At 48.5% G+C, this 16,918-nt stretch overlaps 1 protein-coding gene across 3 annotated transcripts in view; it reads right to left on the reverse strand.

Moving 5' to 3' along the window:
* Window positions 1-526: 526 nt before the first annotated feature.
* Kcnk9 (potassium two pore domain channel subfamily K member 9) overlaps window positions 527-16,918 on the reverse strand; it is a 67,771-nt gene continuing 51,379 nt past the window's right edge. Inside the window, exons 2-4 of one of the 3 annotated variants that reach the window (XR_781290.1) lie at window positions 11,206-12,071; window positions 3,204-3,699; window positions 527-2,147 (exon numbers count right to left, since the gene is read on the reverse strand). Coding sequence is in view for 2 of the 3 variants with exons in the window: in XM_033760862.1 (XP_033616753.1) it covers window positions 11,251-12,071 (821 nt within the window). In the remaining variant the exon portion in view is untranslated. Of the gene's footprint in view, window positions 3,700-11,205; window positions 12,072-16,918 lie in introns of all 3 variants that reach the window. The other 2 variants (XM_033760862.1, XM_010629620.1) reach the window with 2 other exon arrangements.

The following is a 16,918-nucleotide window of genomic DNA, read 5'->3' on the forward strand; positions in this document are numbered from 1 at the left end:
TCCTGAGAGATCAGATTTGGAGTGGAAAAGAGAGGAGTCAATAATCCTAAGTTCTTCTGTCTGGATAGCACAAAGGTAAAAATGGGGGCCACACGATTCTCAGTTTTTGAACTAAGAATCTTTTTCCAGAAAAGAAAAAAATGCAACATAGAGAGCCCCAGTTCAGCTAAGGTCAAATGCTCTTTTGATTTGGTTTCCTCTCCTCCTCTCCCCTGAAAGGATGCTTGTCTACCCTCTAGGTCCTACCTCTGCATCCAGCTGCCCCAAATCACACAGTAATGAGGCAATGTTCCAGAAGAGGGTTTTCGTGTTTTCAGAAAAATCTCTTCCTTTTCCAGGAAAAAAAGGTGTCTAAACAGGGTTATGCCATGGGGAAGACACACAGCCAGCCTGATGGGCCACAGGGCTGCTGCCTTGGGCTCTGCTCTTGGACTGTGGCCCAACTGCTGTCTAGGAGAGGCTGGGTTAAAGCAGCCCCAATACAACCCTCCTCTGAGTGAAGACCAAGACAGTCGCAAATGTGCCATACAGATTTTAATGGACAAAGAGAAAATGTAAAAGTACATTTTACAACACTGCAGTAAATGATTCCTCCTGTAAAGTCACCATAAAATGTATACGGAGTTGTTTAAAGCATTCATTACAAAAGGAAAGTGCGATCCCTTGCACAAGGTATGTATTTTACATAAGCTGGATGTCTACAAAGATAAGTAAACATTTGGTGACACAGGATTTTGTTTTCTCATTGTTCAGGAAAGCTACAATAATAAATATACCTGATATTCACTTGATGGTGGTTGCATTCTGTTAAGCTTCAGAATGGCAATCTAAGGCCATTTGTGAAGACACCGTCTCTGCTCAGACCAAGGCAGAGAGGACACACACAGGAACATACAGGGCAGCAAAGGCCTCTTTGAATCTGCTTCGCTGTAGTCACACTGGAATGGTTGTTTTTATCAAGTCTGGTGCAGAGTCCCACCAAGGCCTGAGACTTCCACCTCAGTTGAACTGAGCATCTAAAGCCACTTTCCCACCACCTGGAAAGAGGCTTGGGACAAACCATAGGATGGTCACACTGGTCCCTAGGGTAACCGGATCCCATTTCTTGCAAAACTGTCCTGGAGTCCACCCATGCCTCACCACTGCCACCACCAAGCTGTGTTTGGGCAGGCCTCCAGCAGCTTCACCATCCGAACCAATCCCCAGTCCTCTCACCGCACTGCACACTGATGTCCAGCAATTTTTAAAAAACTACAAAACACAACACACAAATACAGAGACTCAGAGATATCCAAAGAATGCATACACACACACACACACACACACACACACACACACAAATGCACCCCAAATGATTATGTGAAGGTCCACACTCCCATGCGCCCAACCCCCTAGAATAACCCCCTTTGTGAGTATAGGCCAGTCATTTTAATGGGTATAAGTTTGACAGCAATTCAAGTTTAATTTCTATGCCTGGGGTCATAAATGATTTTCTTTCTTGCTTTTTGATTTCCCAAAGTACAGGATGAACATTTAGCTGAAGTTTAAATTGTATATCTAAGAGAGATTATCAGCAATTTGTTGGCCTATAGGAATAGACTAGAAACTCTTTCTCCTAGTTAATCAACTTGGTAGTTTAAATTCTGCCTATCATCTTTGGTGTCTTTGTCCCTTTTTCCCTATGTGTTTTTAATTGCAAATCTTCTCATCAGTGTTTTGGACATAACAAGATATCTTCACATCTCCCAGCTGGGCTTGATCTGTTCCCCTACTTAAATCTTGCTGGTGATGTCCCTAGTGTCACCTAGTTCAATGCAGAGTCTATTTGGTGGAGATTTCTGATAAGTCAGGAGTGGGCTCAGATGACCTTGTAAGGGCCTTCCCAGCCAAAAACCAGCTGTCACAATGCTATTTGTGGACTGAATAAGCAAATATATAATTAGCCCTTTTTAGGAGTATGTGCTTCTCTGAGGAGCCATCAAATTATAGAGAAATCTTGCTAATTGTGGGTTCTGCTTCATTGGGTTCCCACTAATCACATTTTTATTTTCATTAGATTTTTGTTTCTCTACCCAACTTTTAAGATTTAGCTCAAGAAAATGAAACAATCATTGAGACATGTTCTGGTTCCATGCATGATGTAAGACCTCAGAAGTACATGATCTAATGACCATCTAACTCCACGGTGGCCTCGCTGTGGCTGACCCACAGGTGCTCCACCTGCACTGCAAGGAACTGTGGGACCATTGCATGCACCAGCCACTGCTGCACAAAGAAAGGGGTGCTGTGGAGCCTCCAGGCCCCACCACTACAGCTCACTACTCATCCTCTTTAGGTGAAGGAAGGTAAGGATTTACCTCATGGGAAGGTGGGCTCTGGCTCACCGGCAAATACCCCCACCCATGTTCACCCCCACCCCATTGTCCAAGCACCTGGCTAATGCTGATTACTGGAGCCCAATTGATGGGGGGCACCCATCAAAAGAAGAGTTCAAGGGGCAGGGCAGAAACATGACTTCTCAGTGAGAGAAGTGTGTCAGAAAACTTCACCTGGGAAATGGAGCTCCTTGCAGGAGACAAATTAGCCCCAACCTAAGAGCCCAGCCCATGCTGGGAGGAGTCAGCCTTGTCACCCCTCCACCCCTTCCCACCAAAATGCCAACCAAGAGTCTCACACTGATTTCATTTATCTACAGTACCTGTCTGGTAGAGGTCTGTTTCTCACCTGGTCAACCATCTTTTGCAGAAGAGGGCAAGAAGTGACTTGTCATGGCCACACAACCTGATTATATATGAAGAAGGAAGGGAAGCCAGAGCAGAGGCTCAGCGTCCCCATCACCCACTGCCAGACTTTGAGAGGTCAAGGCTTATGGCTGAAGTGTACAAAACCTCCTGAAAATCAGCCACACTCTGGATGATCAAGGTCTCCAAGCAACCCAGCTAGAATCTCAAGTCCAGAGTGAAGAGCCGAAAGGTATACAGGAAACTATAAAGACTAAAAACTTCTCAAATAAGACTCCTTGCCCCTTGAACACTTCTTCCTGTCCTCTATCTCCAATTTCCTCTCCTCTGCTTCATTGGGTTCCCACTAATCACATTTTTATTTTCATTAGATTTTTGTTTCTCTACCCAACTTTTAAGATTTAGCTCAAGAAAATGAAACAATCATTGAGACATGTTCTGGTTCCATGCATGATGTAAGACCCTCTTGGGAGGGTCTTTGCCCTGTAATAATTGTCACCATGTCAAGGGTGACAGAAGGCCAGCCGCACCCAGATTCCCACTGACCTCTATTTGTCCCACACTTCCTTTCGTACAAATCTGGGCGGACACTGCAGGCAGATTCCCAGCCCTGTGTCCCAGAAGGTTGTTCACACCAATATCTGCAAGATGGATTGCGCCCCATCCTTCTGCAGCAATCCCACCCCTCCAAGTCCTTCCTTCACAGATGGGCATGTTCACCCGGATCACAGGTTTGAGCATCACCGTCCTCTCTGTCGTCCTCAGATCTACCTCCCAGGAAGGGTGAACTGCCCAGGTTCACACATGTAGGCTGGAGGGGTCCAGTGAAGCCCTTCGTCCTGTGCAGAGGCCTTGGCAGGCTTCCAGATGGCCTGCCAGCCTGCCCGTCGTGCCAGAGAACTCACTACCGTCAGCCTCCGTGTGCCCTCTGGGGTCCGATGGTATGGAGAAGAGACGCCTGAGGACAAAGGTCTGCATGGTTAATAATAGTGATCAAATGCCTAGTCTGAACATGGCTCATACCTCAGTTTTATCCATGGTACTTAGCACAGTGCTGGGCTTTTGAACCAAGAGGAGGAACTAGCAGATTCAGTAAACACTCTACTAGCTGTCCTGGAAGTTTCTCCTCTCCAACACCTCCCCATCAGAATCCCTCTCCCCAGCATGAACCCTTCCCCAACTTGACTTACCACCCCTCTCCCTCCAGAGCCATACCCTTATGATCTCCTCTCGTGGTAAAGGGAAAGACCCAGCCCCCAGGAGCCCTCCCTTCTCCCCTCACCGTGTGCTCGTGTGCTCACAGCCGGGACACTTGGCTTGGAGATACAGCTTTGCCACATTCCTGGGATTCACCAGCCCATTTCCCAAGTGGAGCGCCCTTGCCACCCTCAGCCCCAGCAAGTAGACCACATGTGCAGGGGGTGGTGACGGCTTCATTTGTGCAACGCTGTAGCGTGTGGGGGTCTGCAAGTCCCTGGGTGGTACAGGCCCCAGCAAAGCAAAGGTGAGCTGGGCTGAGTGACCCTTGAGGGTAGAGAGGACATGCTTCCCTGGGAAACAAAGGGAGCACTGGCACAGTGTCTGGCACAGAGCAGGTGCCCAGGAGACACCACCATAGCTATTTCTCCCAGGCACCCTGAGCACAGGGTGTATTTATAACCTCCAAATCAAAGGCAGGGAAACCAAAGCCTAGAGGAGCAAGACCACCAACCACCGTGAATGGCAGAGGGAGGTGCCAGGTGTATATGATGTCAAGGCTCGGCTGGCTCCCTCTACGTATTTGCTGTTCCATGAGGGGACAAGAGCCATGTGCTCCTGCCTCGCCAGAGGTAGCGGAATGAAAAGGGGTAGTGCAGGGCTACTGAGAGGTGGGACCTGTGTCACTCACTCAGCATGTCCCCACAACTGCTTGGCCTCCACCAAGTGTACTGCCAGAAGAAAATGGCTCTGACTCAGCCCAGTTCCCTCATGACATTCCCACCACAGGCCCGCCTCCTGCAAGGCACAGTGTCCCAAGCATGCTTCTATAGGGTGAAGATGTATTGGCTACCACTTTACAGGAAGTGCCTAGCTGTGGACAACACCTGGCCCTATTTCATACATGGCCTCCAGGCACATGCACACAAACACCTAGTGACAGGTTTTTCAGAGTGGTTTCTGGAGACTTGTACTGAACTACCTCTCTCCACTCAGGCAGTTGTGAGCATGCCTCTGTGATAGCAATGTAGATGCAGGAAATCTAGTTGTCTCTTTCCTGCCCATGGTCATACACCCCCATCTGTTTGGCCCAACACTCACTGCTCCTAAGCTTGGGGACCTGGGAGGTTTGCTTCACAGCATGTAATTGTCAATCTAGGATACAAACAAGAACTGGGGGAGTCAAGAGGGGTACATGGCTAATTTACCAGGGGCTAAAGTGTCAGGAGAGACTGAAAGGAGCAGCAAGATGCTTGTCTCCACTTGTGCACTGCTGAGTGGCAGAGGAATCTGTATGGGCCCAGTTCCCTGACCAAGAGGAAAGGTGATGGCCACAGCTGGTATGTTTCATGAGGCCATCCTAGAATGCTCTGCCCTAGCACTTGCCAAGGCAAACATCCCAAAGACAGATCACAACAGCAACCCTTAATGGCCAGGGGCAGTGGCATCATCCTAGACCATATCTTGGGGATAATGAATGAGAAGGGTGTGGTAGGCACTGCCATTCTTGGAGCTGGTAGGGGCAAAGACAGCCCGAATGGCTTGCAGGGACCCTCACAAAAATCAGTCTGTGCTTCCTGTCTACATGTAGCTGGACCATCCCCACACGTGTTTGGGGGCAGTGTGCTGATGCTCGCCCCGCACAGAAGAGGTCTCTGGGAGAGGCCAGAAATCTGAAGCCTGCTCAGGCTTCGGCTGTGAGACCCAGCATCCATGGACGCCTCTCTCGAAGCTGTAGTTAGTTCCCCTAACAGAGGAAAACAACATTTAATATGACTTATTTATTCACAATGAAAGCAGTAACCACAGAGGTCCCCAGAGAGACAGACATAAGTGCATAAATCATAGCTACACAACAGCAACTATAGTATTTTCTTGCCAACAGGTCCTCAACCTGAGGGAACAAGCAGACAAAAGCAGGGCATTCTACAAGACTATGGGCCTGGACTCTTCAAAAATATCAACATCAAAAGACAAAAACAGTGAGGGAGATGCCCTCAATTGGGGGGGTCTGGGACAACAAGACAAGCAGGTCTGGGACATGTTCTTGGATGGCATCTTAGATTCACAAAAAGCTCTGCAGGATATTTTGGGGCCACTTGGGGGAATCTTTACGTACAGATTATATTAGATAATATATGCTACTAAATTTCTTAGGTGTGACAATGGCACTATGTAGGAGAATGAGCTTGTTCATGAGAGATATACAGTTTTTTCTTTGGCTGAACCACCTAAAAATTGTAAATACGATACTTTATCCTCCAAATGTCTCTGAGTGAGGGTTGAGGGGGAAGGGAAGAGTGGAACAAAGTGTTGAGGCCGTGGGTCTGGGAATAAAGGAGAGGCTCATCGTGCCATTCCTTCAACTTCTCTGCAACTCTGAGATTTTCAAAACAAAGTTGGTAGGGGGATCATGGTCAGAGATTTTTGTTTTCCTGGAGCAGCAACCTCTATCGAGGTGTGGTTACGAAAGAACCACATAAAATGGACTAATGCTCAGCACTCTGGAGAATCCAGAGAGCACTGGGCCTCGGCTCATGTGGTGACCATTGCTTTCTGCCATTGTTTGTGTCTCTTCATCTTCCCAGCTCCCAGTCTCCTGCCAAATGACATTTTTTTGGCTTTCCTCTTGGGGGCTCAACTTTCAAATATGCCCAGCGATCGGAATATCCAGGCCAAATGTCTTTGTGGGTCAAGTTCTTTAGTTCCCACCTATGCTGTCCCACTGTGTGAAGGAGAAAGCTACCAAGGCTCTGGGAGTGAAATGACTTCCAGGAGCCCGGTGAGGCAAGACACAATGTGCTGCCACTCTTTCCTTGCCTGGGATGCTTCTGGGATCCCACGAAGACCATGACTCTGCAGAAAAAAACATTTCACAAGTGTGAGCCCCAAGTCACACCGCTTTAAGAATTAAGCCACACTCACAGATGACAGTGACTGTGATGCTGATTGGAGGACACGTTCCAACATCCATCTCAGATCTTAAGCTTCTGTGGATGCCCTTCCTGGGCAATGCAGTTAGGGTTTATCATAAAAAGAATACAAGAGAAAAGAGGCTGGAAGCCTCAGAGATTAGTGATCACTTTCACCTCTCATCTTCCTCTTCCAATCAATGCACACAGGCAGTGGAGTTCTCTAACTCTGTTCTCTCCACTGTCTAGCTGCAAATGCTTGTGTCCAAGGGGACACAGGACCCCGTGGGCATTCAGATCTGGAGGAAGCAGAGAAAAATGACCTGCTGAGGTTATCTGTTGTTTCTTAGTTACTCTCCAGATGTTTTCCATCAAGTCCCTGTGCACAGACAACAAACTGGTGAGCTGAGATGAATCCTGCTCCCCCTCGTCAGAGTAGGCTTCTAACAAGTGTTCCCAGGAGGCTCTTCTAGGTAGCAATCTGTATCCATTTACTTCCTCCCCTGGAAGGATAAGGGATCCAGGGGCCTCTTGGGTAGCAAATGCTCTTCTGTGCTCATGCCTAAGCACAGGCCACCCTTTCAACCAGCAGGGCACACTGGGAACAAAACAGTCCTGTGAAGACAGTGATCAAATTTAGAGCTCAGGGAGGTTGCTGGGCTTAGAGGCTGCTGCCTTTGTTTCATGATAGAGTGGTGTAAGTGGAAAGAACAGAGCTGCTCCCAGCTCTGGGACTAACCAGGAATCTCAGAACTCAGAGAGGTTGGTACACACCTCTGTAAAGAATCTAACAGGCTGACGGTCAACACAGCACCTTCTGCCTGGTATGGTGCTGTTGAGGATTGAAACGGGATGCTCTCTATAAAGCAATGAGCCCAGGGCTCCAGGATAAGCAATACTGCTGCCCACCTTCTTCCTGTCTTTGATGGAGTAAAGATGGAGATCTCTTAGTGGAAAAGAGTTCAAGTGAGAGTCAGAAATCTCATTAAGTATATACAAGGCATGGTGACTTCTGGAAGATGAGGCAACCTCCTGTGTTTCTGATAGAACGCGACTCTGCCTGAGCAGGTCCTGACAGAAGCTGAAGCCCAGTCAGTCACACAACCCATGTGCTTTCATCACCCTGGCTGGATGGGTGTGGTTAACTGGAGGAAGAGTACAGAGTTCACCGGGTAGGAGGAAAGTACCAAGTTCACAAGGGAGGAAGAGAGACCAGAAACATGAAAAAGTCCAGCAACAAGGCATCTTTGGAAGGCTGTACACAAGAGCAACGACAAAAGCAGCCAGGACAACAGTAGAAAGTGTAACAAGGGTGAAGACCCAGATTCTGGCCACTTGACTTCATACAGTGTTCACCTCTCTGAACTTGGTCTCCTCCCCTAAAGAAAAAGGAGACCAACAGGATAATGCAGTCTAAGCTTTGCTGGCTTGGAGGCTTCCTGATTCAACCACTGACTATGGTGGTGCCAGCAGAGATGTCCCCCTCCTGTCACATCAACGGCCATTATCCCTGGAGATCTTGACTGCCTCTGCCCCCACCCCAAGAACATTTGCTGGATGTTTCCAGGTCCTCCTTGGCAAGGTCCCACCAAGGGGAACAGAAAGACCATATGAGAAAAAGATCCACTCCCTGGGGAAGGAAACCATGTCCTACACACTACAAATCTATCCTTGGAAAAGAAGATTTGGTGTTCACCCTTCAGAGGGCTGAGCAGGCAGCAGAAGACACCACAGGGGCACAGAATCAAGACAAGGTGTAAGTTGTTCCAATTCTCCACTACTCAAATTGTCATCACCGGAGGAGAAAGAAAGTGTTCATACCATTTTGCTGCAAAGAAGGGAGTCAATTCTGTGAAAACATAGAGAATGTTTTCTATGTTTCCCTGGGAAGAGAGATGCTCCCTGCCATGTGAAGCATTCAAGCAGAATGGTCACTGCATGACCACCTTGCGCAGATATTTCAGTAGGAAACCAGTTCTGGAGGGAGGGTAGAGCAGTGTCCCTCTGACTGACTCCAAGGGCCTAGCATGCACCCCTGTGGAGGCACAGAAGCAGAATCCCTCATAAAAGGGCTAAGTTGGGACCCCTTGGTGTGGAGGAGTCAGCATTTTGGACCTTTATGGGATTGGGACTGAGACTATGGTCTCAGTTCTGTCAGAGATCAGCTCTGTAATATGGAGCAAATCCTTCATCCTCTCAGTGCCATGTGCAGATCAAAGATTATCACACACACCCCCCATTTGAGAGCAAATCTTACAAAGGTTTTCCAGAGAACTCCTACACGTATTCCAGGCAGCTTCCTCCAAAGCATAAAGTACTCTGCAAATATGCATTCATATTTTTACACCTATGTATGACCTCCTACAGCCAACACTCTCTTCAGAGAGGAAACAATTCAACAAGAGCAACCATTTCTATCCTCTGGACACACTTCAGAGCCCTAGGTAGGGCGCTCCATAAAACGAGATCTGGAAAACGAGTGAACTCATAAAGACCTTGAAGGCTGATCACTGTCAACTTTGGCCAAGAGAGTCTAAGGTTCACAGACTCTTTCCGAAGGTCCTGTGTCCTAGACGAAGGGGACATTTCAACACAGGGTGTAGCATTAAAGTGCATGCATAGCCTTTCCAGAGGAGTCTTGAATGCTCCTGGTTTCAGCCCAATGGCCCACATACTTGGGACTGGTGGCATTTGGGTGTTGTCTCCTTTAGGAAATCCCGGAGGCCAGTAAACGTGCTCTTTCTGCGTAGTGCAGCCAAAGCCCATCCGGTCCAGGAGCAGGAACTTCCGATGTACAAAAGGGGAGTTGGGGATGAGTGAATGGGTGACTTTTAGAAATGGCAGGGATGATGATGAGAGAAATTAAAGTCCCCTCAGTGAATGCGGAGGTCAAACTGTCCCTTATTCCTGCCATTGCAAGGGCCTACAATGTGCCATATTCTTTCGCCTAAACTGTCCCCTAAGAGATGAGCAACTCTTCCCTTTGGGGTCACCCCTATTGAGGGTGGGGAGGAATTTCTCCTCTATCTAGACAAAAGCATCCCCTGAGATTGACAAGTTCCCAGTAGGCCAAGATACAGCCTCTAAACTCTTCCTGAGACCAACATGAACTTTCCCCTATTTACAAGTCAAATGCAATTAGAGACAATCTTTCTTGAAATATATACATATATATCTATATATATCTATATCTATCTATAGATATAGAATAGATATAAATATATATAGATATATATCTTTTTTTAAACAAGGAATGCCCTGTCACTTATTAGGAAACCACGCCCACAAACTAATGCCCATTCTCATCCAAGCATTCCAAAACTATAACTCTTATTCACAGGGTAGATGCTACACAAAAGTCGTCGTCGTCATCACCGTCGTCATCGTCATCGTCATTGTCATCGTCATCATCGGTAAGAAGGAAATAATAAAATAGATACTCTGCGGTTCCAACAACTGTCCAGTTTCCCCTGGCATTTCCAGCTGTATGGCAAATTGTTGGAACTGGAGATTATCAAAATTTAAAATGTCTTCAATAAATTAATATTAGTGGCTTTTGACTGTTCCATTGCTCCAGTTTGCTTTCTTGTGTCGATGAAGCGTACCAGTTTTACAAAGTGCATGCTTTTTAAATCTTTTAAACTGGCAAGCTATGGTCATCAATGTTTTCTTACTTACTCACCCACTGGGAAAATGTTAACATAATCTAGAACCTAATGCTTTAAAGCTGCGTTGTAAACCCTGCCTGTGGAACTTACTTAATTTGGCAAGATGGTACCTTAAAACCCTCATGGGTTGTCCCACCTTGTCTGCAAGTAGCCAAAAGCAGGCTATTAACAAAAGCTCATGTGAGGGGGAAGGAAAATGAACTCCTGATACCTTCATCCTGTCACATGAGACACCCGCACACAGAAGCACACACACTCACACTACACACGTGAACACACGGCCACCCAGTCCTCGGGGAGGAAAAGAGAAGGAGTTAGGTGGGACACTCCGCCGGGGACAGCGGAGCAGCTTCGGGGCGGGCATCCTCTCAGCTCTCTCTCTCGGTGGTCTGGTCTCACACCTGTGCTAGGAAAGCCACCCCAGAGAGAGGGGAGGGGCAGGGGAAATGTAAGGCATCCTTTGCTGGGGAGGACGGAAGAAATCCACGCTGCACGCTCAGTTTCAGAGCATGGGCCTCTAGTTTCCCCTCGGGCTGCTCTGCCTGGCTGGGAAGGTGGGGAAAGAAGAAATGAAACCGAGAGAGGGCAGAGGATAGTAATGTTGATGACTGTAAAAATAAAAAAAGATAATAATAATAAAAAGAAAGAAAGAAAGAAGGGAAGTCGAGTTGGGCCAATGGAACTTACAGCCACATGACAAATGACTCTTCCGTTTCTACTCCCTCCCCACACTTAGACGGACTTCCGGCGCCGCATCAGCCTGTGGTTGTCGCCGAAGCTGTGCAGGCCAGGCGAGACGGAGCTGATGGGGGACGGGAAGAGGCTGTTCTTCAGTGTGCTTGGCGAGATCTCCTCCACCCTGCAGGAGATGGAGTGCAGCGGCTGCGGGGCAAGCGTGGCGCCGAAGTTCTGCGGCTGCGAGCGGTAGCAGGCGCAGGAGCACACGGACTGCAGGTCGCCGCCCTCGCCGCCCCGGGACCTCGGGCGCACCTGCACCTGCCGCACCTCCCCGGAGATGTGGGCCACCACGCTGCTCGGGTTGCCTGGGAGGGCTGCCGCCTCCTCGGCTTCCCGCTCCTCGTCGCTGTTCATGGTCAGGAACCGGAGGACCACCAGGTTGAGGAAGGCCCCGATGACCGTCAGCCCCACCAGGATGTACATGAAGCTGAAGGCCACGTAGAAGGGCTTCCTCTGCAGGGCCCCTTTGCTCTGCAGCGCCACGTAGTCTCCGAAGCCTATGGTGGTCAGCGTAATGAAGCAGTAGTAGTAGGCGTGGAAGAAGCTCCACTCCTCACACTGGGAGAAGGCGGCCGCCCCGATGCACAGCGTGCCCATGCAGGAGAAGAAGCCGACCGTCACCATGTTCTCCATGGACACCTCGGTGTTGCGCATGCCGCAGCACTTCTTGATGCGCTTAAGCAGGTACCGGACGAAGGTGTTCATCCGCTCGCCCAGGCTCTGGAACATGACCAGCGTCAGCGGGATGCCTAGCACGGCGTAGAACATGCAGAAGGCCTTGCCTGCGTCGGTTCCCGGGGCTGCGTGCCCATAACCTGCAGAGGACGACAAGAACAGCGACAGCCATCAGGGCGGTCCTGGGGGCCATGGTGTACAGGGGGCAACGGGGGCACTGTGGTGGGGAGGTTGGGGGACCCCTGTGTCCCATGGGCTGACAGAAGAATCAAAGAGAGCCAGGGTCTTGTTGGGGTTCTTTAAAGTCATATGGTAAGGGCAGGTTGAGCATTCCTAATCTGAAACCCAAAAGGCTCCAACATCACAAACTTTTTGAGTGCTAACAGGAGCCACAAGCAGAAAATCTCACAACGTGAAACTTTTTTTTTTTTCCTATGCCAGGTTACTTCAAACATCGTATAAAATGGCCTTGAGGCAAAGCGTACAAGGTGGACATGAAACACAAATGAATTCCGTGTTTAGACCTGGGTCCCAACCCTGAAGGATATTGTTATGTATTTGCAAATATGACAAAAGCTGGTGGGGGCACCAAAATCCTAAACACATCTGTTGCCAAAATTTCGGATAAGGGCTGCTGAGCCTGTAGGGTAACCTGCGAGGGAGACAAGACTCAACCAAGAAATGTGTCTTGGGCTTTGACATCGGGAGCATTTCAGTGCTGTTAGAGCCACACACAGTTTGAAAAAGAAAACAGCCTATTTACACCTAAAAAAACTGCAAAAGCACAAAACCCAAGGGAGAAAATGGAATATGCCCACCATGGATCCACATGAAGAGAGAATATTCAAAGAATAACTGCTGTGTGTCAGGCTCTATGCTGGCTCCTCTAACATATGCAACGCTCGGGCTAAGGGCCTAATGACCCTATAAAATAAGTGTGATCATCCTGATGCTGCTGACAGGAAAACGGAGTTAGTGACTTAATAGTAGGGTAATGACTTTTTCAGACTTGGGATTTGAGCCCAGAGATTTTAGCTGCCAAGAATGAGGCTAAAACCAAGACTTAGCACTGAGAGAGGTAGTGGCAGTGTGAGAATGCAACATAAATACCATGAGAACAAGTGATTTTATTTTATTCACTGCTGCCCCCCCACGTCTAAACAACACGTAAAAGGTAAAATATTTCCCTAACACAGGAGGGCATAAATTTGCACCACTGTGTGGGTAGAAAAGAGGAAACACACAGCCCCTAAAGACCTCGTGTGGGGGGGAACTTTGCAAACTCCTAGTGCAACTTCAAATCTGTCACTGCTCCTCTTCAACATCTGTGCAAAGTTGGGCCCCATTTGCACACACAAGGACAATGGAACTGCAAAGGTAAAGCTTCTGGCAGGGTCAGCCAGCTAGGCCCTGATGATGTGAGGGCCAGGGCAGGATCTCACAATATGGCAAAAAGAACACATGACTCAGTAGATACTGGTTCAAGTTCTAATACTGCCTGGAAAAAAATCCCAGATTGGGGACGATGCTTGAACTGAGATTTTGGAGGATAATCCTAATCTTCCTGCCCTGTCAAAAAGGCTTTACTTATTACCCCCAATCACACACTTAGGTCACTGATTCAGCTTCATGACCTTGGATCCAGAGAACTTCTCAGAACCCAGGTTTCTCCAACTGATACAGGAGATGAGTGTTTCCTGGTAGAGTGTTGGGCACACCTGCTGAGACCAGGACACAGCAGGAGCCTACCAGGCATGACTCCTCTGCCCACCACAGTATCTTCCTGTGCTGGGCCTGGTCATGTAAGGCTCAGTCTGTCTGTCTCTTCCATGGCACAACTGTGTGTCATGACCCATCTGCCCCAGGCCACACACTCAAGAAAGAGATGGTGTTGCACACTTGCCTCCAGGGGTCTTCCTCCTCCTCATCCTCTTCGGCCCTCAATCCCACCACCTCAGTCAGCACTGAGCTCAGGAACTCCAAAGTCCTTCCACAAAGGAAATAGGACACACAATTGCAGCCAAGGAAGAGAGGAATAAAGATTGAGGAAACAAACACATAAAATTGCAGGGACCTAAGAACAATATCAAAAAGTATCCCAGAAAGAAAGGAAAGAATGAGATGGGAAAAAAATGGAAGAAATAATAGATTTTTAAAAGTCACCAAATTTGGTGGTAAAAGACAAATGTACAGATTAAAGAAGCTCATTGAACCCCAAGCAGAAGAAAAACACACCCTGGAGTCAAAATGATGAAAGCCAAAGAGTGGCTTCCTAGAAAGCAGCCAGAAAGACAACACATGGCCCCACAAAGGATGACACCCAACACCACAGACCTCTGAGCATGCACAATGGATCCAGGCAACAGTGGAATGCCATCTTTGAAGAATTAAAAGGAAACACTGTTAGCTCAGAATTCTGTGTCCAAAGAAAATAACCTTCAAGAACAAAGGAAAAAAAGAGGCACTTTAACAAATTGGAGAATTCATCACCAGCAAACTTGTATTGCACGATTACTAAAAAAATGTTCCACCTTGGGGGAGCACTCCAGATGAAAACTCAGGTCTTCAGGAAAGATTGGAGCCCACCATGGTAAACAAGCAGGTAAATATAAAACATGCAGGTGGGAACCCAGTGCATCTCCACACAGTTCACCTGCAGAGCTGATTCAAAAGCCAGATGGATGCTGGGGAACAGCAGTAGATGTTAGAAACTTAATATGCCGTAATGCTAACTGCTCTGGGTGGGATATATTTACTGGAAAAAATCAACACAGCATTTTCTGGGTCAAAAACTAAACACCAGATGCCAGGCTCCCCTGCCTCCCAGCACCACTCCTACCTCATCAGTAAAGAAGATCAGAAACAGTTGCTTTCACAAGGCCTAGAAGGCAGTACCCCTGTAATGTAGGTCCCATCTAAGGTAACAGCCCTTTTCCTGCTCTGACCTACTGCAGAAAGGAAGAGCTTGATCACCTTCACACCCCATGGGACATGTCACTGGTCCATTACACCAACGATGTGCCTTGGAGAGGCATGTGCATCGGAGAGCACAGGAGACAAATGCCACCAAGTTCAAGGACCTGCCACATCAATAAATTTTCCAGCAGCCCAGAGCTCTTGGTATGGGAAGGGCTCCCTCTAAAGTGAGAGAAGCATCAGAGAACTTTCAAGCCCTCTGGAAAGAAGAGGTCTGTGCAAGGCACCCCAGCTTTCCCACCACCACCCTGTGCACTTTCTTTAGCCATGCTGTATGCTGTGAGCTCCAGGAGAGAGTGCTGAGTTCCTCTACTCTGTGGGCTGCTGGGACCAGCACAGAAGAGGCCCTGGGTGTTGAGAAGGACACCTCACTGTACAAAGGATTTCCACTCACCTGGTTGTCATGGGGCCTTGGAAGTGCTTAGCGGGGCTCTCTGACCCGTCCTGGGAGAGGCTGTGCAAAGAAAAAACTACATCCCTCTGCCACAGCCAGCTCACCAAACAAAATAAATAAATAGGTTCTCCCAACCACCAGCAGCATAATAAAACCCTCCTGTCTGTTGAGTCTCTCCCTGCCTAAGAACCAGCAGAGACAGTGTTCCTAGGCAAGGCCCCTGCACTCCCCACCACCTCTTGCAAAATCTCCTGAGAGCAAGAGCACCACCAGGTAGCAGGAGCCTCTGGCCTGGCTCCACCCTGCATAGCCCTTCATTTAGAGACCCTGGGAGTGTCTAGCAGGTTTTCCCACCAGAAAGAGCTGAATAAGATAGCCCGTGCAAGGGGCAGTTGGGACCAGCCTCACTCCTGATTGTCTCTGAATCCCTTCAGACCCCTGGCAGTCTAGGCCAATGGACTCCGGGCTGTAAGTGACCCGTCCAGACTTACACAACACGTCACAGTTTGCATAGCTTTGACACTATGGAGGATAATCTGAAGAGTCCCCCCAATGGGAGCTGAGCCCTGACTGCCACTTTAGGGACCCCCGACTTCCTCTCCCTCTTCCAGCATGTGCTCTGGGACCTCTCTGGGGCCAGGAGAGAGGTGGTGGTAGCTGTCCCCTCCACCTGCAGCTGCATAGGGGACAGACTGCCCCGCACAGAGAAGATGGCCACACCAGCATTTGGACACCAGGAAATTTGCTGCTGGAAGAGAATGAAGTATTTATAAGGGATGTGCAAGGTTTTGCACTGGTAGAAACTGAAAGAGGCAAACTTCAACTGAAGAATGCCTCTCGGTGGTTTTGAGAACTTCTCACTAGAGAGGACAGGTGCCCTTGGGCCCTGGCACATCCTGGTGGGTCCTGTTCCAGTCTGCAACATGCTGTCCTGGCACATGAACTCTGCTCAGCCCCTGAACACACCGCATGATTAAGACCAGGCATCTGCCAATGGCACAAAAGAAAATCCTTTGTGTGCTCCATGCAGAGTGCAGGGGAGGCAGGGGGGATCCCAAGGATGCTCCTAAGGAGGATCAAAGCCTGAAACATCTCCCAATTACTGTGATCCTTGGCACACTGCCTAGATTCTCTAAGCCTTAACGTTCCCTTCCGTGTAGATGAACATGAATGAAGCATTCCCTCCAAGTACACACCATGTTATAAAGCTTTCCTAATTCATTCACCTGTACAAGACATCAGTTGGTGCTTCCCCCCCAGAGCAAGTCGCCCTTCTTACAATACAACAGGACCCCAGTTCCTACTGAGTGCCATCCATGGGATTTAGCCTCCATGCAAGTACAAGAAGTCAATGGTGCATCTCGTGGGCTCTGACTGGGTCCCTGAACCAATGAAGCTTTCTCTGCCGGACTTAAAAGGTGCAAGAGTGTGATGTTGGAGCTGCTGCAATTATTTTAGTATCACGAGAAAAAACCCAACTACAGAGTAAAATGTCCCTGATCTCAAAGGCAAAGAGGCTGTTCTGGCCCTGCCTCTGAGTCAGCCTTACACACAAATGTTTCAGTCCGCCTCCCAATGAATATTTTTATTTCAGCCAGTGTTTTGATTGCAACTCAA

Source organism: Fukomys damarensis, unplaced genomic scaffold (genome assembly GCF_012274545.1).
Source record: "Fukomys damarensis isolate Sample0158 unplaced genomic scaffold, DMR_v1.0_HiC HiC_scaffold_5, whole genome shotgun sequence".
Taxonomy (NCBI): Eukaryota; Metazoa; Chordata; class Mammalia; order Rodentia; family Bathyergidae; genus Fukomys; species Fukomys damarensis.